This window comes from Amblyomma maculatum, chromosome 2 (genome assembly GCF_055883805.1).
Source record: "Amblyomma maculatum isolate TAMU_Amacu chromosome 2, ASM5588380v1, whole genome shotgun sequence".
Lineage (NCBI taxonomy): Eukaryota > Metazoa > Arthropoda > Arachnida > Ixodida > Ixodidae > Amblyomma > Amblyomma maculatum.
In genome coordinates, this window is record NC_139345.1 from 14,145,839 (window position 1) to 14,173,048 (window position 27,210).

The 27,210-nt window shown below is 50.1% G+C and overlaps 1 protein-coding gene across 7 annotated transcripts in view; it reads left to right on the forward strand.

Annotated features, from left to right (window-relative positions):
• The window catches only part of Ndae1 (Na[+]-driven anion exchanger 1), a 239,355-nt gene that overhangs the window by 97,997 nt on the left and 114,148 nt on the right, over positions 1–27,210 (forward strand). The window contains exon 1 of one of the 7 annotated variants that reach the window (XM_084593298.1): positions 26,338–26,803. The exons of the other annotated variants lie outside the window; for them this stretch is intronic. Coding sequence (XP_084449424.1) covers positions 26,757–26,803 — 47 coding nt within the window. The 5' untranslated portion in view covers positions 26,338–26,756. Of the gene's footprint in view, positions 1–26,337; positions 26,804–27,210 lie in introns of those variants that run through there. 7 annotated transcript variants of the gene reach the window in all.

Sequence of the window (27,210 nt, forward strand, 5' to 3'; positions counted from 1 at the left end):
GCATCCATGACACGAAATTCGAGATCATGCAGGGCACAGATTGGTAGGCGATTTGTGGGACGTCACGAGAGCATACGTCATTGCGGAATTTCCAAGCGCTGTCAACGTGGCCAGCGCAATTGAGTTGGGAATCGAATTCCCATGTAAACACTTTCGTGTAGCTTGGCAGAAGCAGTGCTTTATATTTACGTCGTTCGCGCAAACTTGGTCAGCACACACCATGATCCCGCGCATGCCTCTGACAGGTGCCACGGATGGGCACTGATCGCGGTCGGCCGTAGCGTGACTGGGCACTTTACAAAACAATAACGTATGTGGTATGTAAAAACATTACGCGCATAGGCATCATATAGTCATTATAATACTTTCTCCATCTCACACGCAAGACGTCTTAAGCTCCGCCGGGGTGGCGCAGTGGTTAGGGCGCTCGACTACTGTGCCCAAGGATGCGGGATCGAATCCCGGTCTCGGCGGCCGCTTTTCGATGGAGGCGAAAAGAAAAGCGCCCGTGTGCTTGCTGTGCACTGAGTCAGTGCACGTTAAACAACCCCAGGTGGTCGAAATTTCCGGAGTCCTCCACTACGGCGTCTCTCATAGCCTGAGTCGCTTTGGGACGTTAAGCAATATAAACAAAAGAAAACCAAACCAATAAGTGTTAAGTGTGTCTACCGACCTTTTTTCCCCTCTTTTGATTCGCGTGCCCCTGTTTCGTTTAGCCATGTCTGCGCACATGGCGAAGCTTTTGTCCCGTTAGCCTCGTCTCGGAGCGACGGCGCTTTTGTCCTTGTCCGCAGTGTAGTGACGCAAGCCTGGCTGGCGTCCACTGCGTGTGTTGGCATTGCGTCTCGCGCGCACCACCGTTGTCCGTGCCCGTATTTCGAATGGTACGCCGTGGAGACGGCAAAGAGGGGGGGGGGGGGGGGGGGGGGGGGGGGCAGGGGCTTTGTTTGTCTTCGATCGTCTGGAGAACAGGAAGTTTACAAAAGGACAACGAGAGCGTTCTTAGCAGTGATCTGAGTCACGACACGAATCGTTCTTTGCTCAACGGCGGTTTCTGCAATGACGCTACTACACGCGAGGCATGCACTTGCGTGGAGCGCGCCCCTTTTAACGCACTTTGTAATGGGCTAGTTTTAATGTTTTTTATCTATGTAGGCAGAGCAGTCCTGCATACGGGAAGAACACCTCTCATATCTAGACGTACTAATTTTCAGCAGCAGCCATTCATGTTTTCAGGACGCGCTGGCGAACTAAGAAGAACATTAGTGCGGCAGCCTGCTCGAACTCGGTTTGCAAACCGACGCGAGGATAAGGGCGCTTATGCTTGTGAGGGGACAAGCTAAGTTTTGTGGGCAGGAAGGTTTGTCCATCCTCTTCGTTTTCACCACATGTTGAAGAGCTTTGTTATTATTTTTTTTTCGAAATGAGCCAAATCCACCTAAACGTCAAGAAAGAAAGTAATATGTTATTCGCACCAGCTGTAGCGATGTCAAAGCTATTATTTGATATGCTTCCAATGTTAAAACATGTCAACCATCACGCGTCAATAAAAAAAAAAATACAGAAATGAATAATTTAACTTTTGATTAGGCTGTTTTCGACGTGAAATATTACAGGTTTGAGCCTGGCTCGTTAAACAAACTGTGCCTAAAACAGTTGTTCTGCCAATATAACATAAAAACAATTAGTAAGCTCATTAGCCACGGACACTGCTGTTTTCTAATGCAAAATGGCATGTAGCAGGCTTATACTGGAAACACTGACGCGCCAGCCTTATTTTCTATGTTCACACTTCGGCAGATGAAATATTAGCTGGCCAGGGTGTACGGGATTTAGACACAATTATTTCACCAAACGAACGCTTTAAGGTTCACTGTAGTAGAGGCGCATCATTGCTTCATTCTTGGCGTAGCTAATTATTCTAAAGCTGTCGCCGTCTTCTGGCTTCGCATCTGCCGCCGATCTCTCCATATCCTTGGCAGTTGATGAGAAAGTATAGTGAACGAGCGAATGAAATGACGTTCGGAGTAGTCCGACCGGTGGAGCTCACGCTGACAAAGAAGGCCCTCGCGAGTTGGATTGGCTCATTTTGATCCGTACGCCAGCACTATCTGGATCATTTTATTTTTATTAGTGCAAAAACACTAATCCGGAGGTGCAGAGCTTAGAAAGGTTGTTAACGCATGTATGTCAGTATGTAGCGCTTTCACACTTAAAAGAGAAAAACCTTTGGAGCGGAGCGGGCTCGCGCCCAGGAATTTCAACAAGCACGGAACGCCATCGCCGCAGCTGTAGTCACTCCGCGTGTCGCCCTATGCAGTTTTACACCGTCGTCTCCAATCCACAAGCTTCCAACTATGCGCAGTTTTTCGCACGTCCTACTCGGTTCGGCTGCGTTGTAATCCTACTCTCTCTCTCTCCCTCTATATATATATATATATATATATATATATATATATATATATATATATATATATATATATATATATATATATATATATACTTAAAGGAGCTGACAGTCAACGAGTCTAAGGCAAACGTTGGGGATTTTTTTTTTCTTTTTTGAGCTTTGGTATCTGACAAGAATTTTATATATATATATATATATATATATATATATATATATATATATATATATATATATATATATATATATATATATATACACTTAAAGGAGCTGACAGTCAACGAGTCTAAGGCAAACGTTGGGGATTTTTTTTTTCTTTTTTGAGTGTTGGTATCTGACAAGAATCACCATAAGAATTAGTCTTATGGTGATTATCGGGATAAGACTAATTCTTGTCAGATACCAACACTCGAATAACAAAAAAAAAAAATCCCCAACGTTTGCCTTAGACTCGTTGACTGTCAGCTCCTTTAACTCTGTAATAACGAGCCCCTCATTTCCTTTTCAATTATATATATATAGTATAGATGATCCAGTGGGTTCGGGCTTCGGCTACATTAAATCTGAAGAAACGTAGCAACCGAGATCATATCTCACTGTACTGGTGCGAAATAGCTGACAGACTGTTCCCGACGGTACCAATGCGAAACATTTACTATAGGCAATGCTCGTAATAGCTATCGCCGCTTCTCTCGAAAACTTGGCGTTCAACAGGACAGCGCCCGCAGCACGTGATTTTTCCCCCGACCTCTGGCTTCGTGGTAGCAAGGCAGCGTTGTATACATTGAAGGCAGCACAAGGCTTCCCGTTGAGGGTTTCCTCGGCGACTTCCTGCCCCTACAGTTGTAATTGACTTGTTTAAAGTGAAGTACCGCCTTAAGGGTATTTAATTATTTATTTGTTTTTATTTATTTCATATTGCAGATTATTGTACAGATCCAAGCAGAACAAATACACAAGTAGATATTACAAGTACAAAAACACGAATTAAAATGAACAAAATAAACAAAATGAAACGAAACATGCCGCATGACTATGCGCTGTCAATCATTGTGCCGGAAGATTCCACTCTGCTATGGTACGTGGGAAAAAGGAAAATTTAAATGTGTCAGTTCGAGCAAAGTAAGGAGTAAGTGCACTGGGATGACGATGACGTGTAGGGCGTGTAGTTAAAAAGGATACGTAGAGTGCAGGACCAAGCGCCAATTTGTTATTTATGAGCAGGGAAAGGAACTCTCGACGGATATTTTTTCTTCTTGCCTCAAGGGGTTGTATATTGTTAATATTCATTAGCGCAAATGGGGAATCAAACGGCGAAAACTTGGAATAAATAAATCTTATGGCTTTTCTTTGAATTCTTTCAAGTTTTTTAACATCGGTTTTAGTATAAGGATCCCACACTACGCATGCATACTCGAGCTTAGGCCTGATTAATGAATTATAGGCGAGTAATTTAACTGCAGCGGGAGCTTTCGAAAGTTTGTTTCGCGGAAAAGCTAACAGCAAAGCTAACAGTGCATTTCTTTGTCGCTTTCGGTTTTGGGGCATCACCCATCCTCCTGCACGCACTCACGCGCTCATGCACCCTTTCTCGAGTAACGGCGGGGCGAAGGTGCCGCTGACTTATGACGGTCGGGGCTTGGATTCCTGACTGTCGCATACCGGCGGAGCGAGGGAAATGCAAATAACATGCCCTCGCGTGTACTGGGATCTTGGCGGACGTTCAAGAACAAGGAGCTGCAGGGGGACGTCCGTCAGATATAAAACAGAGAGGCTTTAACAAAACACCCTGCAGACCATAATGCATCGCGTGCAGACACGCTGGATTGCGTGAAGCTGTGCGAGGCAAACAAACTGCTGGCGCTGCCGACCATCCGTTTTATCTCGAGCTTTGTTCGCTGAAGCTGTTCTGCAGCCCGAAGGGGATGCGGATGCAGGATGCGGGGGAGGCGTATATAAGCATCCGTGCCGTCCGAGCTCACCCAGCGAGTGATTTTGGTTTTTGCCATGCAAAAAGTGCATTGTTCACCTAAACCCCCTCCTCAACCGCCGGCTCCCGATAAATGCTGCCGTGCTCTCTGAATCTGTCCTTGGTCCGATCTCGGTCGACTGAAGTTTTATCCTGTAGTGTCACGGAACTAAGCGTAACCTACCTGGCTATATAGCATTGCCTAACAGCCACGGGCTGGCTGGCTGACCACGCTAGCTTTTCTGCATTCAAGTCAGCATCGGCACAACTTCGGCCAGGCGCCGACGTTTCATTCTCTCAGTTCTTACGAAACAGAACCTCTTTTCCGTTTTTTTAAGTTTAGTTTCCTGTCTGGAACCGTCCGTCGCCGCCCCGTTGGCGCAGCGCCATCGATTTTCGCGTTAAATAGCCAGTAGCGATTCCGAGGGCTGCGCGCCACCGAAGGACGACGGTGGGGAGGGTGTCTTTACGCCTCTTTCCTTCTCTTTCGGGCTGTGCTCGCACACTTCGCCATTCTCGGTGTCACATTTATGATGGTCGCGCACTCTTGAGTGCCGGTATTTGGCGTTGAGACAGCAAAGAAACGATGGCTGTATTGATCGTTTCTAGCGCTTTTATTTTGCTCTTAAGAACCGGCCCTACAGTCCCCGTCTCCGCCGAGCTGATGCTCTGGATAACCTCAACTTTTGCTTTCTCCATCCCCGTGCTCCCTATAGTATGGCCTTCGCGCCAGCTAAGCGTGCACTCTCTACCCACCCGGCAACAAGTCACGAGTGGTTAGAGCTGCGCAGCCAAGGAGGGGTAATAAGACGCTGAATCTGCAGCGGCTGTACTGCACTGACCACAGTGCAATTGGTTACAATGCATGCCGTAGACCATTCATGAATCGGTACCTGTAGGACGCGGAGGCTGGGCTTCGATCTGGCTGGAGCCGACTGCTTCCGTAGCGTGAGTGAGAAAAATCTTCAGCGTGGCTATTGTTTTATCTGCCTCTCTGATTGGCAGCAGTGCGATCGAGATGCCAGAAATGAAACGTGTGGGGGAAAGCACACTTCCAAAGTTCCGATCACGCGGTCAGTTCGCTACGATCGACATTCGTGGCTTGTGTCACTAACAGTTAAGAATGCGTGCTCGCTCACACCCAGCCTACATAAATATGCCAAGTTGCTGGTGTTTAACCTTGGGTACGCGCTCTCCTCCTTTTTCTTCCCCACGCCTATGGTAGCTCTGACCCTGTATCCCGTATTGTGCTGGCGGGGCACGGAGAGCCTGCTGGCTGCTCCTGTGTCCGTTGTACTTAGATCATGCTTTTCGCTAATGCGTGCGCCTTAAAGGGACACTAAAGACACCCAATTAGATGCTATGAAAATTTAATAAACTACATCTGGTGACACTGTCGCCGCATATCCGGCAGCAAAAAATCGAATAATTGCTGAGATATTGCGATAAGACGTTGAGGTTTTTTCTTGTTCCCGCCGGTCGAATTCAAACTGTTTCCTCCGACTTCGTAGCCGGGTAGAGTGACGCACACTATGACGTAAGTGGAGACTCCGTGATTGCTAGCGAGCCGGCGCGGCCCGCGGCGTCGAGCATCCCTCAGGGGCCAACATGCATGGCAACAGCGTACCAATCGACCATCGGCTCACAATAAGTGACGGCCACAGCCGAAATAAATAAAACGATGAAGAGAGTAATTTACCGAGCGATGGGCCCATAAAGGGGAAAAGAAAAAAAGAAAACATAGAGCGCTTGTAATGCAAAATACTTTACGTCTTTCTCAAGCTTTTGCGCTCCTTCTTGCACTGTACGTATAAACAAACCGAGCGCCCTCGGTCATCAGTCACAACGCTTCCCGAAATGTTTACATACAAATAAGATTTAGTTACCGGAAAAATCGTGTCCTCGCTGCTGACCTTGCCAGTTTTGAAGGTTTGTCGCTCTTTTTTTGCTTTAAGGTTTGTGCTACAGCTCCGTGTTCAGCGAAAATTACGTCCACGGTAGCAGAGCATGACCGAAGAGCCGGCGCCCCTAAATTTGCCTGCGCTGTGAAATTCCGCATGTTAAAATGGTTCCAGTGCACAATATAGTGCGCATAGGCATCCAGAACATTAGTTGCAAGTCGTGAGAGCAGGCACCATGCTCCGATTGTCAAGAAGCTGTAATTTTTAAACCGGCAGCAATGGCCTGTACACCTCGGAACATGTTCCATTGTAAATGCGGCCGTGACATAATATGCAGAAATATTTCCCGGCTTCCTACGGCTCGGAAAAGAAAAGAAAATGCTCGTGTAGCCGAGTGGTTAGCGCCGATCGTTACGGAGCAAGCAGTGGTGAGTTCGAATCCAGCTGGTGGTGACGCTTTGTTTTCTCTACAATTTTGTTTAACCTTTTTTAATGTATTTGTGGTACTTCGCTATTTTTAGTTTTTACTTTTTATCCGAGACCCTTTCTTCGCCGGGTGACCAGCGCAATAGGCAAGGGTGCAATAGGGGAACCTTTGGAGCAAGGTCGACGCTCTCCTTGGTATATATGAGCGGCAGTAATGTTCCTTTTTGTTTACGACGCCTGCAAATAGCACGTTGAATCTTTTGTTGCCACGGTATGTGGGACAGATGTGCCATGATTCAGGGAACAATTGAATGATAATGCGTTTTGCCTTCGGCGCTTAGCATATGTATTCTTTTCGTGGCGTATATACGTGGCTGCAGTCGAGCGATCAGGTCAGGTTAACGGGAACTCGCAGGCTCAGATGTGTGAACGAAGGAGAGTGTCGGTGGCAGCGGATTTCGCTCGCTCGCGCTTCCGAATGCTCAAATGTGAACGAGCCAGGCTCATCTGCTGCTCCAAGCTCGTAATTCAGACGCTGCAGGTCCAAACTTGGAAACTATCCGAGCACGCACGCAATGCCTGAGCCGGAACAGAACTGAAGTGGGCGCCCGTGGCGCCTCCAAGTATATTTTTCTATTTGCCTTGCAACTTTTACGTTGTCTTTTCGCCGTAGTTTACGTATGATAAAAACGGTGTTATCATATTCTAGACAAAACCTATAATACGACCGCATTCAAACGGGCAACGTAATTCGCATTTGTCAGCCTCCGGGACCCCTAGCGCGTCACGTGATTTGTAGTTGCGAGTCTCGGCTGTGGCGACGATACCTGTATTTCTGTTCTTCCTCATAAGAGCTCTGTTTTCAGTAAGAGTGGATTTTTTGTAATCAGGAATTGGCATTCTATCGATGCCAGCCCACTTCAGTTTTCTCTGTAGTGTCCCTTTAACTGCACAGCCCGCTTCCATGCTACGCGACACACATTGCGGTGCCAAAGGAGTATATTTATTCGACCACTGGGCTCTGGAGCTCAAGGGATTAAATAAAACCTGCTGTCAGCTGGGAGAACTATGCCTGTGGCTTATATGCCCTGCAGTACCACGCACCCTGGCTGATCAGTAGCGTGATGAGTACAAGCGTTCTTTCCTTTGCCTTGTCCTTTGCGGTGTCACTACGTATGTATTATTTTAGTGATGATGTGGATGTGTACTTTCCATCTATTAGTAAGTGCCTTGCTCTCAACAATAGGAGCTGACCGGTGGTTGTGGTTGTATAAGGCTACGCTAGGGCAGGCAGGCAGGCACGTGCTCTTTGCAAGGGTACAAAGCCTTTTCTTCTGCCTCGCCGGGGTGGCGCAGTGGTTACGGCGCTTGACTACTGTTCCCGAGGATGCGGGATCGAATCCCGGCCTCGGCGGCCACTTTTCGAAGGAGGCGAAAAGTAAAGCGCCCATGTGCTATGCGATGCCAGTGTACGTTAAAGAATCCCAGGTGGTCGAAATTTCCGGAGTCCTCCACTACGGCGTCTGTCATAGCCTGAGTCGCTTTGGGGCGTTAAACCCTACAAACCAAACTTCCGACTGAAGATAAATGAAAATGAGCTAAACGCCCAAAATAAAAGTTTTCAAGCGGTGCATGTACTTCACAAGAACGCCGCGTTCCGACCCACACGCTGACAAGGGCGCGGACAGAAAGGGAGAATTCTGTTCGCTTCGCAATGGGACACCAGGGCACTCCCGCTGCGCAAGCGGAGGGGAGAGATAAGAGAAAGGGAAAAATGCAGACAGAACATGCGCCCCAGTATGAAGCGGTGAAGGTGTATACCTGCCATGCTGACCAATCGTCGGCACACTGCCCCATTCTCTGAATTGTGATGATGTGGTCGAAAAACATCACTTCACCTTTGTACCTAGATGAAGGGTAGCCCGGCGCATTTGTTAATTTGGGCTCCTCTCCATGTGTGCGGCTTCGTGAAGGAAGCCACCGTCACATCCACCTCGGCCCAGCCACGGAGTGCAAAGTTGGTGTTCCCAGTGTTAATGTTATCCGTCTCCCGGACTCACCGCTCACCGCAATGAAGGTCAGGCCCACCTTCGGGAATATGTGGAAATGCTTCATTAAAACTTCCTGCTGGGCGAGTTGGTAGTTCGTCTTGACGTAGGGATTTTTTAGCGCGAACAAAGACAAGAACGAGAAAGGCGAGACGTACACACACAGTGTACGTCTCGCTTTTCTTGTTCTTGTCTTTGTTCGCGCAAAAAAAAAAAAAAAAAAAAAAAAACACCTACAAAACGTGCAAATGCTTATTTTGTTGTTTTAGTCGCCCGAAGGAGGAACGAGCTTCTAGACGTACCATGAGAGGCAGTGATCCTCTAACTAACCTGAGGCAGTGCTCTGCGTTAGTGTAATGAGCAGTTATGAAAGGCTGGGGCGGCTCATGGGCGATAAGCTTATATTTGAGACTGAATAAGGGCCGCGAAAGCTACAAAGACGAGAAGGAACGCGGAACACAACAGGACGGGCGCCCATCCTGCTTCTCACCCTTGTTTCTTTCGTGCCGTATTGAAAATCAAATATGGTTATGCACCAAATAGCTCAGAGAAAAGTACTTCTAGAGCAGTAAGGCCAAGAAGCATTTGTTTATTGACATTTACTATTTGGTGCTTGCTTCCTTGGAAGTTTTCCTCCGAACAACATGGGCAAAACACCCGTTGTTCTTAATGTGCAGTCGGCAGCAGCGCCCAGAAGATTGAGCTTCCATTGTAACAGTTCTTACCGATCAAAGTTTTCCTTGCCCGCTCAGCAGGTTTCAGCCCTCTGTGTATCAACCTGGTTGCTTACAGAGGTTGCAAACATGCTTACACTATTGAAAAAAAAAAAAAAAAAAAAAAAAAAACGACTTTGGGAAAGCGACCTTGAAGAAGCCGTGGCGCAAAGAAGTTGCGTGACTGTTCGTGCGGCTGTGCCTTTTCTATTCAGCTGCTGACGGTGAAAAAACAACAAAAAACGCACCTGCCTCTTTGCATCACTTGCGCCTTCGGTAGCGACAGTACGGCGTCTGCGCACGCGCTCGCTATACATGGGCGCTCAACACCGGACGGCTTCGTCGGGCCGAGCTTTTAGCATTTCCAAGAAATCGAAGCACAAGACGTGTCCAGGGATTGAGGGCATGAATAGAACGCGTGTGCGAATTACGAAAGCACGGGGACTGCACGTAGCCACATTCCATCGCGACCGAGTCGGCGGAGTGCAGAGTCGAGGGGCAGCAGATGCTGTATTTCTTCTCTCTTTGGTCCGGCCACTAGCGAGCCATTTCTCTTCAGTTCATTTTCATAAACGATCTGCTACAGGGCCAGAGGCTGAGATCTGATATGTCACCAGATTTTGAAATAGCCATGGAAGGAGCTTTCGGGCTGTAGATGCATGTTTCTCGTATTCATTTAGAACCAGTGCTTAGAAAGTGCGGTATGCTGTGTGGGGTCTAACGTGCCGAATCGGTACATGCGCTATGAGGAACGCCGCATCGGATGACTCCAGAATTAAATCAGTCAGCGCTTTGAAATGCAATGACGTTGTGGCCGGCATCGAACCCACATTCTTGGGATCCACAGGCGAGCGCCCTGAACCACTGTGCAAAAGCGACGGGGTGAATACGGCCAAAGTCATTTCGGTTAATCTCCACTTCTTGAGGCTCTCTCTCTCTTTTATAAAAGAAAAAAGAAAGTAAACGAACAAAATAAGCGAATTCACGCGTATTTCTCCGAGCAGAGGCGACATTGTAAGCTCGCATGAGAGTCAAGCAGGCCCCAATTTTTCGGCGTGTCTCAGAAATTTTGTAATTACTAGTTTATATTTGTCACGTCCCAGATGTTCAAAATAGGGCAAAATACATTTTCACCTTGTTTTTTCGCACCCAAGTTACGAAAACCAGTACGTGTGAAGAATATCTATGGCGTAGTCTGTAATCAGGGTCATAGGCAGATGTATGTGCATGCAGCAACGTATATCCGTTCTGTGTGATCAGTTTTCAGCGGCGATGTTGTTTTCGGATTTCACTGGCCTACTCGTTTCGCGTTTAGGCACAGCACTATGACTTCACACATGCCGGCGACGTCCTTTTTTCTGAAAAAAAAAAAAAAAAAATGCCAGCTCGCTGTCGTGTTTTTCCGTATTTTGTTTTCTTGCTGAAGTAGGCGACAGAACATAAAAAGTAACAAATCCGGAGGCAACACACTGTAAGGCAGAAATCCGCGAGCGTTCGTGTATCCGGCTGAGGTGACCTCCAACTTCATTGCCCGCAAAATACTCTCGATGATCCACATTTCTCGCATTCCGTTCTCGGTATACGTTCTCTCCCAGCCCATTGTTTCTGTACAGTTCGGAAATGACTCGCCCGATTTCACTTTCTGCGGTTGATTTGCTCTAAAAGCCTTGCTTGTGATGGTGGAAAATAATAGGCGCGAGGAGGGCAGGCGAAGGCGGTGGGCTACCGACTGTATGCTTTATTGATAACGAACATAGTTTTCAAGGACGCTGAAGCGTATCATCCACACGTGTCAGGAACGACACCTGAATGTTTATCCAGCACCAACACACCACTCGTTAGTTTACCACGGAAGCTGCGTTATTTCAGGCACATATACCAAATGGAAGTACTTGTCTCCTCCAGTGGTTTTTGTTCCTGGTCTCACATTTTCGCTGTTGCCGTGATAAATCAGCGAGTGATATGCTTGACCAGCATTCAGGTGTCGTTCCTGATGTTATGTAATGTCATGAAGTATACTATAAGAACTGTGACTGTTTTCAGTAAAACATATACAGTTGGTATAGTCCATGCAGCGCCCGTCCTGTCGTTCCTGTGTCTTCAGTGTCGTCTTCGTTCCTTTCGCGCTATTTTCCACGATGTTTAACAGACCAGCCCACACGAAAATAGTAATCCCGCATGGAATGGCGCAAATGACGTTTTCTCCTCGGTCGTGTCCTGTGCTCTACGCTTTGTCTAAGCTGGTTGCAACTCGGGAGTGAATCGGCAGATGCAGTGGAGGCCCTCCAACCAATTGCGTCAGCAGCCCAATGTTGTGACGTCGCGGTTAACTGCCTTGCAGCCGCCAGTCACATGCGATGTCACGCTATCAGTAAGTGCGAGGTGGTTGACCGTGATGTCATGACAAGGGACTGACACCATTGGTTGGAGGGCCATCATTGAGGGGGAATCTGCCGCTTCGTTCTTGAGTTACGCCTGTACGTGCTTGCGGTCCGTTTGTTATTATTTTTTTTTTATGCGAATGCATTACATGCCTCATTAGGGCAAAAGCTGACGGCGGGGCGTCCGTGGCACGAAAATCATAGGCATGCATTTGGCAGGTGGTGTTGGCCGGTGACAGATACCACAGACACAGAAGTGTCCATGTCAACTGCAACCTGCCAACTGCCGGAGGCATGCCAGGGAGGAGGACGGGGCAGAAGCACAATAGCTTTTCCGCATAGTGGATTGTGGCCACCTGTCACAATCAATTTAATAAATAAATCAATCATTTAAATCAACAGCCCCATGCGGGGGAAACCCGCGGTGTCACTGCGCGCCGTCACAAAATTACATGCCAGAAGCCACCTGTCATCACAGTCACCTGAACGAATCAGTGTGAAATCACGAAAATAAAGAGCGCGCCTCTGGCAGGTGGTAGTGGCATATGGCCGGGCACTCAGCGCTCCGCAGTGTAATGTTACAATTTGTACAAACGTTGCGCGTAGGCATAACTCATGGCTTATTCATTACGTAACGCAGCATTACTCAGCACTTATCAAATTAAGATAACGTAAGTAACGTAATGCTTTCGCATTCCCGCACATAACCAGTTTTAAGTATCTGTGGCAATTTTTTTTTCTTTTCTTTTTTTTTTCTTTTTGCTTGGTCCCCTACAGCTCTTACTACCTGTACGTGTTCTTCGTTTCCCTGGCTTTTCCTAGCCATCTCACAAAAGCTTTCCGCAGCCTGTTTCAACTCTCTCACTCTCTTCCAACTTTTCTTTCTTCTTTCGGGGTATGTGCTGCTTGATTCCTTCTTTGTGTCGCCGTTACGTCACTCGCGCAGCAGCACTAAATGGGCCTGCCGCGTTTTCCGAGTTGCATGCGCGTCTCGCGACAATACAAGGTCGTGCTCCCGCCTGAACGCGTGCGCACGATTCACTGGCGTGTGAAGAGGTCAGGACACCCCTCTTGGCACATGCTGCGCGCGTTAAATCGCATTGAGTGCGGCTGCCTCTGCTGCGTGCACAGCTAGTTAATAATTGGTTCACAGGAAGGGAAAGGCGCAGTATCTGTCACACTTGCTCTGTGGACACCTGAACCGCGCCTTAAAGGAAGGGAGGAAGATACGAGTGAAAGTGGAAAGAGAGAAATGGGAGGCGTAGTGGAGGACTACGGAGGAATTTCGACCACCTGGGCTAGTTCGAATCTTCGTTTGTTTGCATTTCTTGCACCGTCTTTTTGAGTTTGGTTTTAATTCTTGCCCAACGTTGGTTCCTTTTTTTCCTGCTTTTGCCGTGAGCTTTCAGCTTGTATATACGTATTTGTTACTCTGTTTTTGCGCTCATGATATCTACCTCATCACGGTGCTGTGATATTGAGCTAGTCTGGCTCTCTTTGACAGGCCTACTGTTTTTCTCCTCGCTGAGAGAAGCGTTTCGTTCGGCTTTGATTTTTGTTTGTTCTGTTGAATAAGCTTTCATTTCTCTATTTAATTTAATCGCAGTCACCACTGTAGGGTTTGTTTATAACCAGACGGTAACTGCAAGTATACGGTGGCCACCAGAGCTCAGCTCTGCGGACTCAAAAAGAAAAAAAAATTAAACCTGCCTCGATCCGGCGGCGGCCCTTGGGTTTTGTCCCTGCACACAAATGGGTTTTTTTTCTTTTTTTTTTTTGTCTAGCCAATATTTCTCCGTACATATTAAAGAAAACTCTAGGGATGTCATCAGTGCCAGGCGATTTTATTTTTTCATCCAGACGCAAAGGCAGTTCTGTAAAACGTTCCAGTTGAAATATTAATACTGTGTAGGACATCGCTGACTAGTGAAATATCAAGACTCGCACCGAGTCGAAAAAAAAAAAAAAAAAAGCTTTGGAAATGCAGTCGTTAAATGAGTTTGCCATATCCTTTTTGTCTGTGGCAACATTCTCCTCAGCAGTAGCTTGTTCTAGGCTGCGATGGCTCCTCTTCGATAAGTACTGCCAGAGTTTTCGGGGATTTTCGGTTGCAAAGAAGTATATCACAAACATTTGTATCGGGTTCTCATGTCAGTGCACGTTAAAGAACCACAGGTGGTCGAAATTTCCGGTGTCCTCCACTACGGTGTCTTTCATAGCCGGAGTCGCTTTGGGACGTTAAACCCCACAAACCAAACCAACCAACCAACAATTCATCCTTGACGAAGGGGCCTAGTTGAGTGGTTAAGGAAGCATTTGTGTCCCTTTTCTTCTTGCCGCGTTTGATTTTCGTTTTAATGTATCACCTTACCCAGGGATTCATTGGCCTGGTTTCTTTATTAAAAAAAATTAAGTTGCGGTTGCGTAAGCAGTAGTCTCAGCTTAAAAACTCTCTGATAAACTTCATTACAACATATTTTTTGTATGCCTGTAGGCTTAGACGAAGCCTAGAATTGAAGAAGTTGATTGTACTCATAGAGAAGGGCACCACTTTTCTTCCCAATAACACAAGATCCCGGCAATTTAACGTTTACACGGTGCAACTTGACGGGCCTGCACTGCACAGTGTGGGAAAAATAAGAAGACAATTTTTGTTGCGTGCCGTGAATTCCATGAATGTACTCTGTCTTTTAATCTTGCATGCCGGGATATACGCTAGACTCTAATTCAACTTATTAAACTTGCGACAAGGAGAGAAGAGGCATATGTCCACTTACATGCTAAACCCTCGCTCTGCAGTCTTCCTTGCACAGGATATGCAGCTGCGGTTAATATGCACGGAGGCGTTTCTCGCGTGCAGCATGAGGCACAGCGAAGGCGTTCGCCGGATGCTTTTGCTGCATTCTTGCCTCCTGGCAGAAACTTTCACCTTGCTCGCTGTCGTGCGCCGCGGCAGCAGATCCTCTTTCCAAAACTTCCGTCTACGTTTGTTTGCCAGGCTGTCGTCGCCGTTGTCTCGTTCAAGCATCGCCTCGGGACCCGTCTACTCCCTTGGTGATCTGTTTGTCGGCTTCCTTGCAAGTGCAGTGGAAGGATCGGGCTGTCGTGGCCAATGCTGACCATCTCTCCACGCTAAGAGGAAGGACGTGCCATTTGTCGAGCGCAGCTCTTCTGTGCCTTGATAGCGCGTCGTTGACGTAGCCGTCGGCGTAACCAGCCAGCCTTGACAGGTAGAAGCGGAGCGAAACCCCACCCGTGGCCACGGCTCACAGGTGGCACAGTGGATAGATGGAAAGCCCGTGTATGGTGAGGGGTCAGTGTATGCCTGTGTGGACAGAGAGATGGTGGCTGCCATGACAGCAACATGGAGGGTGGCTACCGCAGAAGGAGGGGAGGCTGTGTCGAGGGCTGAAGATTGCGCAACCTGAGTGTGGTGCTACGAGAAGATACCGAACGGTGACTACCGCAACGCACAATATTCTGGTAGGAGTGCAGGAATTGCACACCATGCACACAGTGGCGAGAATGAAATTAATAATATAATTGGTTCACTGGAAGGGAAAGGCGCGGTAACTGTCTCGCTTGTTTTCTGTGGACTCCTCAACCGCGCCGTAAGGGAAGGGATGAAGGTGGGAGTGAAGGTGGAGAGAAAGAGGAGCCGTAGTGGAGGGCTACGGAGTAATTTCGACCACCTGGGGATCTTTAACGTGCGCTGACATCGCACAGCACTGATTTCTTTATAGGAAGGGGAAGGCGCGGTAACTGTCTCACTTGTTTGCTGTGGACACCGTAACCACGCCTTAAGGGAAGAAAGGAAGGTGGGAGTGAAAGAGGAAAGAGAGAAAGAGGAGCCGTAGTGGAGGGCTACGGAGTAATTTCGACCACCTGGGGATCTTTAACGTGCGCTGACATCGCACAGCACTGATTTCTTTATAGGAAGGGGAAGGCGCGGTAACTGTCTCACTTGTTTGCTGTGGACACCGCAACCACGCCTTAAGGGAAGGGAGGAAGGTGGGAGTGAAAGAGGAAAGAGAGGAGCCGTAGTGGAGGGCTACGGAGTAATTTCGACCACCTGGGGATCTTAACGTGTGCTGACATCACACAGCACACGGACACCTCTTCGTTTCGCCTCCATCGAAACGCAGCCGCCGAGGTCGGGTTCGAACCCGGGTACTCCGGCACAGTAGTCGGGCGTCTTACCACTGCACCACCCCGGCGGGGTTCGCACAGCACAGACGGAGCAGGGGAATGCGGCTAGAGAGTGAGGAGGGTGGCTGCAGGAAGCCAAAAGGTGGAAACCTAAGGTGGAAGGTTGTGAGCGATTCCACTACCCGAGGGAGACGTAAAACACATACGCAGCGGGTCGTGAAGCAAGCATCTTGATCTCACTCAGGGGCAGGCAGGTCCGTCAAGCAGATTGGGGGGTCAGGGGGTCGTGCCGTTGTCAGGTCGGGAGAGCAGCCAGGAAGCCGGTTTCACCGTCGGCGCGTCGTGTGCTGTGCGATGTCAGCGCACGTTAAAGATCCCCAGGTGGTCGAAATTACTCCGTAGCCCTCCACTACGGCTCCTCTTTCTCTCTTTCCACTTTCATTCCCACCTTCCTCCCTTCCCTTACGGCGCGGTTCGGGTGTCCACAGAGCAAGTGTGACAGTTACTGCGCCTTTCCCTTCCTGTGAACCAATTTAACTTAACCGTCGGCGGGAGAGGACAGGGGCTGTGGGGAGGGCACAGGGAATGCCGGGAAGCGGCGCGCCCTTCAAATGTGGCTGGCGCGCTGCGCCGCCTCGTGCGCGGAGCAGCTAGGACCCCACAAGGTGTAGGAGGACGGTATGGTGCGGGAGTTGCGAGTTCGCATGGATTCTAGGCTACCCGAACTGGCAGCTGCCAAATGAGAAGATGTGATATGGGGACCAAGACCGGCATCTTTCGATCCCGGGTCAGACGCGCGACCCCCTCGACCACGTAGGGACGCTTCGGACGGCATGGCTTATAAGAGCGAGGCTTCATATCTACGCCCTATGACATCTCCCCGCAATGCGGTAGCTTAGGACTGTTCTATGTATGCGTGAACAATGTGCGAGATAACAGAGCAGCGACACAGCTTCGTCAGGTATTTTGTTTTTGTTCATTGAGTCTGCAGAGCGCATACACGCTCGTTCAGAAGCCTTTTAACGAGGCGCTCAGCTGGAATAAGACATCTGTTCCGAACCGATCTGCCGTCCAAATACTTTCGTCGGATTGATATCATTTTTCTGCTTTGAGGGAAAAACGCCGATGCATGTGTTCTCCGGCATGTTCACATGTAGACAGCTGCAAAAAGCAAGCAAGCAAGCAAGCAGAACGCATGGAATATTTCGAACCACTAGGAACATTCCGTGGCTCCCCGCAGTGACGCAGAGCGCATATATGCCAAGCAGCGGCTTTCAATCCGTTTTCCACGACGCCGGTGCCACGTCTTGCGAATGCATTCGGAGCTGCCGCGAAGGATGCCAAATATGGACGGGGTAGTGACGGGATTTTTCATTTTATTCCTGAAATGGGAAATGAACTGTCGCGTGCAAAAGTACAGATGTGGCCACATTAAGCACTGGGGTGAGAGATGAGGAGGGGAAGATGGAAGATTAGTCGTGATGAGGAATTTAACAGATAACAGAGAAGTTTTCAATGAGAAAACTATGCCTGGCAGCCTTTTTTTTTTTTTTTTTTTTTTTTTTTTTTTTAGGATAAAGTGCAAGGAAGGCATAGATAACTCCCCTCTCCCCCTCTCAAACGTCCCCAACTGTGAACCATAAAACCGCTGCTGCATCCATTCCTCTCTCGCCGCTGGAACATCTTCACAGGGGAATGCCTTGAGAATTCGCCTTGTCGTCGTGAGTGACAGGCGTGGGGCATGGTGACAAACATATATTTACTCTTTCTACAAGCGAAGCTCTTGGCGTATCTGCCTCGCCGCCTTTCGACATTTGGGCAAGAGCAACACTGCGTTCCCGTTATGCCGATGCACCTGTCGTGCCAGAACTCGTCTCTGCGGTGCGCGCTGGAGGAGAATGTGTTTTGGCGAGGGGAAACGTGTACGCGCTGCTTCTTGTCACTGTGCACGCAGCTGTGATTTACAGCCGCGTGTGCGTTGCAAGCTTCGCGTCTCTACCTGCGTGCACGTAGCGGCAGCATTGTGGTTCGCGCAGCCGTGTTTGGCATCAGCTGATGCAGCGTGGACGAACACCTGGGTCTTTCTCGGCAGCGACCACTATATCCTGTCCATCTCTTTCTCTCTTCCTAGCCTATCCTCCCGCCAGCGTCTGAGCCAGGTAGTCGATTGGGATCGGTTCCGCCACTCGCGGCAACATGCCCCCACCTCCATCTCAGACCTTTCTCAATGGACTGCCACCTTGCTCAAAGATGTTTCATCCGCCACCTCTACCGTCCCTACCCCTCCTCACTCCTCCACGGCTGACAGCCGCCTCCTTCACCTATGGGAGGCGCATCATTCCCTGCACCGCCGCTGGCTTTCACAAAAACACAATCGCTCACTACGCCTCCGCCTTGCCCGCCTGGGTATGGAAATTGAGGAGCACTGCTCATACCTCACCAGGCAGCAGTGGGGCCAGACATGCGACCGCATGGCCGGTAATCTCGGGCTGAGGGATACGTGGGCGCTCCTACGTGCCCTCCTTGACCCGTCGCATGTCAAGGCCACGCAACGCAGGGATGTGACGCGCCTCCTGCAATCCTCACCGCTATCCGATTCCGATTTCCTTCTTGCACTCCGAGATCGCTATCTTTGCACTTCCCCTCCGTCCCCCCTCCCTTCTTACTTCGGCACCATTAATTCTGCGCTTGACGCAGATATCACTTTGGGGGAGGTTTGTGCGGCGCTACATAAGCTCCGCACCACTTCCGCACCAGGAGCAGACCAAATTTCTAATAAGGCCCTCCGTAACCTGGACACATCATCCCTAGAGGCCATTACGGACCTCTTTAACAAACATTGGCACGAAGGCACCCTGCCTTCTGAGTGGACCCACGCTAAGGTGACCTTCATCCCCAAGCCCGGCAAACCCATAGACATTCAAAATCTCCGTCCTATTTCCCTCACCTCTTGTCTCGGTAAGCTCTTTGAGCACGTCGTTCTAGACCGCTTACAGAGCTTCCTCGAGGACAACCATCTCTTCCCCGATTCGATGTTCGGCTTTCGCCCATCCCTCTCTACACAGGATGTCATGCTCCAGCTCTCCGAAGAGGTCCTTCACCCTCTTCACGCCAAGCGCACTCGCGCGATCATGGCACTGGACTTGACAAAAGCATTTGATAATGTCTTCCATACCGCCATCCTAGACGCCCTTTCTACCCTTAACGTGGGCTCCCGAATCCATAGTTACATCAAGGCTTTTCTTGCCCATCGCACGGCTGAGATCTCATTCGGCACCCTCTCCTCTCCTACTTTCCCTCTTGGAAATCGAGGTACCCCCCAGGGTTCTGTTCTCTCTCCCCTTCTCTTCAACATCACCCTTTTTCCGATGGCACGTGCTCTAGCTAGCATTCCTAACCTCTCCCATGCTTTCTACGCTGATGATATCACCCTCTGGGTGACTACCGGCAATCTTGGTGAGATGGAAGCAGCTCTCCAGGCAGGCGCTAAAACGGTCGCCGATTATGCTCGCACGGTCGGGCTAGCTTGTTCCCCGTCCAAGTCGGAGGTCCTGCTCCTCCTGGCTCGAGGCATAGCTCCAACCTCATCTCCTAACCTTAACGTCACTATCGACGGACATCCCATCCCTTCTGTCTCTTGCATCCGTATTCTCGGTCTCTTTCTCCAATCCAATGGCAAACACACTACTGTCCTTTCCCGCCTTACTACCACCGTCCAGCAGACGGTACGGCTGATCCGACGGGTCGCTAACCGACACTACGGCATGCGCGAGCACGACCTCCGTCGTCTTGTTCAGGCCTTTGTGCTAAGCCGCCTTGTATACTCCCTCCCCTACCTCTTTCTGTCTCGTACCGAGGAAGACAAGGTCAACTGTCTCATCCGCCAAACTTATAAGTCGGCTCTCGGGCTTCCCACTTCCACCCCCACTTCTCGTCTACTAGCGATGGGCGTCCACAATACTCTTTCAGAACTTGTGGATGCCCATCGCGTGGCACAACTCGATCGTTTATCTCGCACCACCCCTGGTAGAGCCCTTCTTACTTCCCTTCGCTTGACCCCTGTCTCCCCTATCTCTGTCACCCATCCCTTGCCCAGCTCCCTCTTCTCCATGCTCACTGTCAAGCCCCTTCCCAAGAACATGCACCCTGAGCATCATGCCGCTCGCCGATCTGCCCGCGCCTCCACCCTCTGGTGCCAGTACGGTACACGGTCTGACGCCGTGTATGTTGATGCGGCACCCTACCTCTCGCATCCCGCCTATGCCCTGGCCACTGTCTCTAATACACGAGCCCCCCTCTCCGTCGCCACTATCCATGCTCTCACTTCCACTGCCGCAGAGGAAGCAGCCATCGCCCTCGCCATTGCCAGCACACCAGCCCTTTTCATATTTAGCGACTCTAAGACCGCAGTCCGCAACTTTGCAAAGGGTAGAATCTCTTCCTCTGCGCTCAATATCCTTAAGCACTCCTCCCCCCCTTCCCGATCTATCCAACTAATTTGGGTTCCGGCTCACGCGGGGCACCCTGGAAATGAGGCGGCAAATTCTATCGCTCGCGAAATGACCGACCGAGCTGGCCCCCTCCACCCCGGGATGGACACGCGTGACTCCCTCCTCACCTTCCATGACATCACCCTCCACTACCGCAACTCCCGATTATCCCTCCCTCCCCCTCACAAGTCCCTATCTAAAATCGAACAGAATACGTGGCGCCATTTACAGGCCCACACTTTCCTCTCCCCTGCACGCCTTGCCCTTATTCACCCCGGTGCCTTCTCGCCCCAATGCACGCTTTGCAGCTCTCCCCGAGCAGACTATGCTCACATTCTTTACTCTTGTCCGGCGCACTTTCCCCCCGTCTCCTGGCAAATAAACAGCCCGCAGCTGTGGGAGGCTGCTTTGGCCAGCTCGGAGCCGCATATTCAACAGCGGCTTACGACCTGGGCAGCGGAAGTCGCCGCCAGGCGTGACCTGGAGGCCACGACCAGCAGCCGGAAGGCCACCCACGGAACGGCGGCAACATAATTTTACTTTTTTTAATTTTTTGGCCTTCAATGAATAAAGTTTGTACCACCACCACCACCTGCCACGGCTGATTTTGAGCCCTACCGCGTGTCGTATGTGCGCGTGCTAGCTGAAATGCTTTTGTCGGGTGTATATTTTTATTATTATTTTTTTTTTTTACGCGGGTCAGAGCCGAGTTTCGCGTGAGTTTGCCCCGCCCGTTATGCGCGAGAGCCGCGTGTAATTGCGAAGATGAAGAAGAACACTCGGTCACTCGCAGCTAATTATTTGACTACATATTCGGTGCAGCAGTGTCCTTATAATTTTTCTTTTATCAGACTGGAGGTTCCTTTCGCGGGGTAGTTAAAAACAACACGGCAGGCAACAAATGCTGCTCCAATGTACAGGTTCTGTCAAAATTAAACAGAAGGCGAGCTGAGCGGGGGAAAAAAAAAACACCTTCTTCACCCCCGTTTCGTGAGTCCTTAATTGTCACTGTCCGAATTACATGCTGCACCAATAAACGCGCACCGTTGCGCTTTGAATTCGAAGAAATAAATTTCGACAGAGTCGCCTCTCGTTTACTTTTGACGGCCGCATCGCATCGGTGATGGACAGTGCGCTAGCACTCGCTCCGCCGAAAAGGCCCCTGTGTCTGTCTGCCCGCGTTTATCCGGTCCTCCCTCACGAGCGCTTGCCTCTGACAAGTCACACGACCGTGCTTTGATTGGTCAGCGGTTTATGTGACGTCATGAGACCACGTGTCATGACCGAATTGGCAGGAGATGCCATCCTGGGCTACTCTTTTGAGATGGTGGTCGAACCTACTGGGACTCTTGGAACCCCGAGCCAGACACGCTAATTCTAAGCCATGCAGGCATACGTTAAAGCGGAGCTTTATACTTTGTGAAGCTCCTACCAACTTGAGCAGCATACATCATAATTCGGTTGAATTCGAGAAAATCATGGAAAGACAAGATTAACCGTCCAAAAGCGTCCTAGCACAAGAAAAAAAGGTGGTCAAGCGCATGACGGCGTACGAACTGGCGTCTGCAAGCCAAGGCATGGGGGAATCCTGGAAGTTCGAATAATTGTCCCCCGTCCGTAGCTAAAATCGTCCTGATTGATTGATTTATAGGCAGAGAAAAGGCGCGGTAACTGTCTCACTTGTTTCTTCGGTGGACACCTCAACCGCACCGTAAGGGAAGGGATTAAGGTGGGAGGGAAAGGGGAAGAGAGAAAGAGGAGCCGTAGTGGAGAACTGCGGAGTAATTTCGACCACCTGGGGATCTTTTAACGTCTAAAATCGTCCTATTCAGCGACGAGGGGAACTTACTGGAGAGGGTGGGGGAGGCAAGGGGAACAAAGATACAGGCCTGCACGCGGACAAAAGAGGGGCTCTTGCTTTCGCGGAAACGAGTTGCGCCTGTACCGGTGGGTGCTGCAGCTTCCCATGCATGGCTTGTCATTGGTCCCCACCTGCGAATCATTTCCGGCGTCGACGCTGAGATCTGGCACAGCCAGATACCTGCGTCTTTCAGCGTCGCCTCGCTTCAAGCGCCAGAATTGCGCCTCCGGCGACGCCGATAGCCGAGACGCTGCCGCGGCGCTGAAGAAACGCTGCTATGTGGTTCGGCCTTAACGTTCGCTATCAGCCTGAAGTTTCTACCTCCGGAAGTTTGGCGATCCGTCAAAAATGTTAAAAGTGAATGTGGTGCCTTGCTTTATGTCCGCACCGGCACATTTGTACGGGGTGTACGGTGAACTGGACTTCACGCCATCCACCCGACAGAAGCTGCACTCGCAGGCGCATGCGGCAATAACGATATAATTTTTATATAACGAAATTCCTTTAAAAAAGAAAAGGGGGGGGGGGGGGGGGTTACTCACCCCACCTGTGCGAGGGTAGGGCCGAGGTGTGCGACAGTGGTGGAGGTTCTTTCCGCGCAAAATAGCAGCGTTATGCAGCTACTCATCCGAGAGAGAGCACCGGCAGACAGAACGCGGCAGCATTTCCACGCACCGCTCTCTTTCATCGAACTTACTTTATTTGCCTTCGTCGTACAGTGCGCGCATGTTCGTGTGTCCATGTCTTTTTGCTCTCTTGCTGATAGTGGTGAGCGGCCGGTCGGCTCCGGTTTTCTAAAGCCGCGTTGCCGGGAGGCGGCTGTATATAGGGCTGAGTTGCATCACGACGTGCACTGTCTGAACATGTTCGCGGCGGCCGGTTCTCTTCGCTGTCTCCGCGTGGTAACGGCAGAACCGGCCTGCTTTTGCACTGCGGCGCTACCCGCAGTGCTCCGCCTGGACGTGGCGACGCCCCATATGCGGCGTGCACCGTTGGGTGACTAGTCGACCTCATTATTCGGTCTCGGTCTTGCGGCCGTTAACGTTGCCAAGGTGCGCCGTCTTTGTGCGTGTGTATGTATGTGTGGCATCAGGAGTGGTGGTGGGGGGGGGGGGGGGGGTAATCACAATCTCTACTCGTCACGTGCAACCTTGCCCGATTTGAAACTCCTCCTTCGCTATCTTCGCGGTCATCGCGCGCGCGCAGCTGGATCCGGTCGGTGGATAGGCGAGACTCTTAATTCCATGCTATTAAAGGAAACTATGCTCAGTAGCTCTGTTCAGTAGCTCGTTTTTCTGTCGCATGTCTCGACTGGTTCCCAAATAAGGCAGCAGTGTCATCTGCAGCAATAAATAGCATTGTCTGCGTCCACCTGTGTTTGGAGTACTTGAACTGTGCACTGCTCTGCAGACAAACCCATGCTTGGTCACTGCTGCTTTAGAGACAACGCTTTTGTGGCGGCGTATAGAGCCATGCACGTATACCTATACAGTCCGGGTGGGAACGCTCATCTGGAAAGCATGGGTTAGCTGTCTAATTTCGTTTTTTTTTTTCTTTTTTCCAGCGTGCATGAGTGAGAGGGACGTGGTAAGCTGTACGCACTGTTCGCACGCGCCCATCGGCTCAGGGCTGACGTAGACAGTTCGTCGTATGCAACCAGCAAGTCATATGGAGACAGCTTCAGACGGGGACCCTCCTCAACCCAAACTAAATATCAAAATTCATAAATAAGGATATGAATCCTTTCTGCCGCCTTTGTGGCGAGAATGACAACTTCGATCATATGATCTGGGCGTGCAAAGTCCACAAGCCTCCCTCAGAATTCTTTCCTGATCCTTCTAAAGAAGCTTGAGATAAGCTAAGGTTCAGCGATGACCTGGACATTCAGTCCAAGGCCGTCCAATGGGCCGGCGTCGCCAAAGGTCTCCAAGGCCTGCGGCACGCTAGATAACTTCCTTCAATCCTTCACCCTTATTCGCAGTAAAGTTTTTATCAGCCTCACCCCTCCATTTTCGCACTGCAGTGTTGTCAACAAAGCGTTCATCTTGCGATGTCCGCTGATCTCTATGGCGATCTACTGTTGCGAGCGCATAGTGCGTGACGGGAACCATACGAGCATGAAACAAAATGAATCGATGCCAACGGTTGGTATTCTGCTGTTCACGGAGCTCTTGTGCGGATTCAGAAGACCGTATGCAAGCCAGCGCTGTGTGGCTTCCAGACGACGAAAACACGTCTCTCTCTCTCTCTCTCTCTCTCTCTCTCTCTCTCTCTCTCTCTCTCTCTCTCTCTCTCTCTCTCTCTCTCTCTCTCTCTCTCTCTCTCTCTCTCTCTCTCTCTCTCTCTCCTTTTTTATTTGCTGGCTAGTTACCTTCTGAGGGTTTCGTGATGATAGTACAACAGTTCCCAGCACTTCGATGTGAATTTTGTTTACGACCGCTGGCTGGTGCGCGTTGGGCAAATGACAAAAGAATGCAGCCGACGGTGAGGAGAGATAAGGTCCTCCTCCATGCAATATGCGCAGTTATCACAATGAAGCGAAGGGCTTAGTCCGTTTCCTTGAGTCTGCGGCATATCGGCACGCACTAGCGGAGCGGTAAATACATCCGCGCGGTCGCTTCTTCAAATGGGCCGAACGCCAGGTTGTGGTGCCTCTTCTCCGGCACGTTGCTTGCCCGATGTCTTTCTCGGATTGGTCCGCAGCTTTGAGAACGTTGGGATAGAACGCCTTGATTTTGCTTTTTTTTTTTTTTTTTAGTTCAATGAAAGGGTAAAGGTGATTATAATGAGACGCTCCCCAATAGGCGTGGGTCCTGCGAGGGCCACCCACCTTTAAGTTTCAGGCATGTGCATTCTCTCTAACCGGAAAGGAAACGTTATATAACTGGAACAGTTACGAAATAATACTCACACGCCTTTTATGCCACGGTTCATCGTGCAGTCAATGCTGCAGAAATTATGGTCATGTCATGATATCTGTAAGCGGGTCATCGCAGATGACGAACCTTAATATGCCTTGACGACACTGACGGTACCATCATTGAACTAATTTGAACACAGTACAAGCGTTGATTTATGGAGGAAAGTCATGTTTAGCTTTCCGCTGGACCGGAACAACTGGTAAAAAACATGGCACGAAGTCGTCTTGATGACTTCTCAGAAGGATGTGGCTGAAGAGCCGCCAAATCAGTCCCGCTATTGTTGCGGTACATACAGCCTGTTCGCCGCCCATCGCGTCATCTGTGAGCGGCGCCAGGCCGCGGAAGAGAAGAAACATCCTCGCCGCTGTTTTCCCGCCTGTCTTTCATCAATATTCTGTGCATTTTTATTTTTATCTTCATGGTTCGAGTGCATGATGACACAATCATCCAGCAATCGTTAAGTTTCCGTCAAGTTCCTCTTTGAGCCGGCATTGTGCATTTGCTTTGAGAGCGTGTTAGACTTAATTCTCAGTTGCTGTGGGCTTTCCCACCTACAGCTAGGCCAGTGCCATTGTCACATTATCTAAGTTCCGCTTCTGGCTCGTTTCTGGCTCTGGTCTATAATTTTAGCAAACGCGGTATATATGCCGGGAGATGAACGGCCCACCAGCTGCCCTTTCGCGTGGCTTCTCTCCAGAGCACGCGTCACATGTCGCGTTTCGAACGTGCGACAATTCGCCACCTGGCGTGCAATTAGGCCTCAGGGTGCACCTCGTCGTCACGGGCGTGCTGCTTCGCATGCCTTTCGTGAAGGATGCTCACCTCCCTCGCCGTGGGGCGCCTCGGCTAACAAACCGCGGCATCGTGGGAGGGTAGGGACTCCGCATTGTCTTCCTTGGCCCGCAGGGGCTGACGCGCGGTCCCTTGTTTTTTGGCAACCAGCTTTCTCTTGCGTTTCTTTTTCGCGTTCTCAGCGGACGCCTTTTTGCCGCCCCATGGGAGGCCGGCTTTTCGAGCGGTTTTCAAAGAATCTACGCCATCTTCCGACGTCACGTGCGCGAGGAGTTGGGGAGGACTTACTTTAAGCTTCGTCAGCGCCGGCGGTGGTTTCGGCGTCAGGGACCTGCTCATTGCAGCCCCCGCGCACCATACTCTTTGGGCAGGACATCACATCTAGGGGGGATATCGTGCTCTTTAAACTCGCAACTGTACGCGCCTCTACCGTGTCGGAGTTGGTGCAACGATCGAGGAAGGCAAGTCTTCGGAGGAGAAACGAAGGAAGAAGCGTGAGGAACAATCCAGAAAGAAGGAAGGAAGGAAAGAAAGGTGCAGCGGTTCCGTAACCTCTTCGCGTTTATTGCTTGTGGGACGTCGGCAGCGGGCTACGAAGGGAGATTGCGATCTGTGCGCAGTCTGGTGGTGGTGTCGTCCTTTTATGTTCATCACGTCTGGCGGAGAAGCAGCAGCTACCGCCGCATTTCGCTTGATACATGCCAATGGATCCGATTTCGCCCCATCACCTCAGCGTCGGCTACCGGTAAGGAACGTGCCGTTGCGCGCCGCTAACGCGCGCACCTGTGCTACTTTTTTTTTTTTTTTTTTTTTTCAATTGCGCAACGAATGACGCAGCCAGGCCGGCCGAGGTCTTGGCAGGACGCGATGACCACTCACTGAGCACGCAAGAGCTTCAGCATGCGAGGCTATGCAGTCTGTGTGCTGGAAAACAGGATGCGCGCGTTTAAATGAGGAAACCTTGGGAAACGAGCGAATCTTCGTGAACCTCCGTGCTAAGAGGATTCCTTTGCCGGAGGTTCGTTGATCAGCTATCTATTCGCGGTTTCAAGTCACTTAGCTGCCTTCGCCGTACTTGCGAATTATCGTTACTAAACGACCTGGGATGTACCGTCTTTGCCAAAAGTATCCAGGCTGCATGTTTTGCTTGTC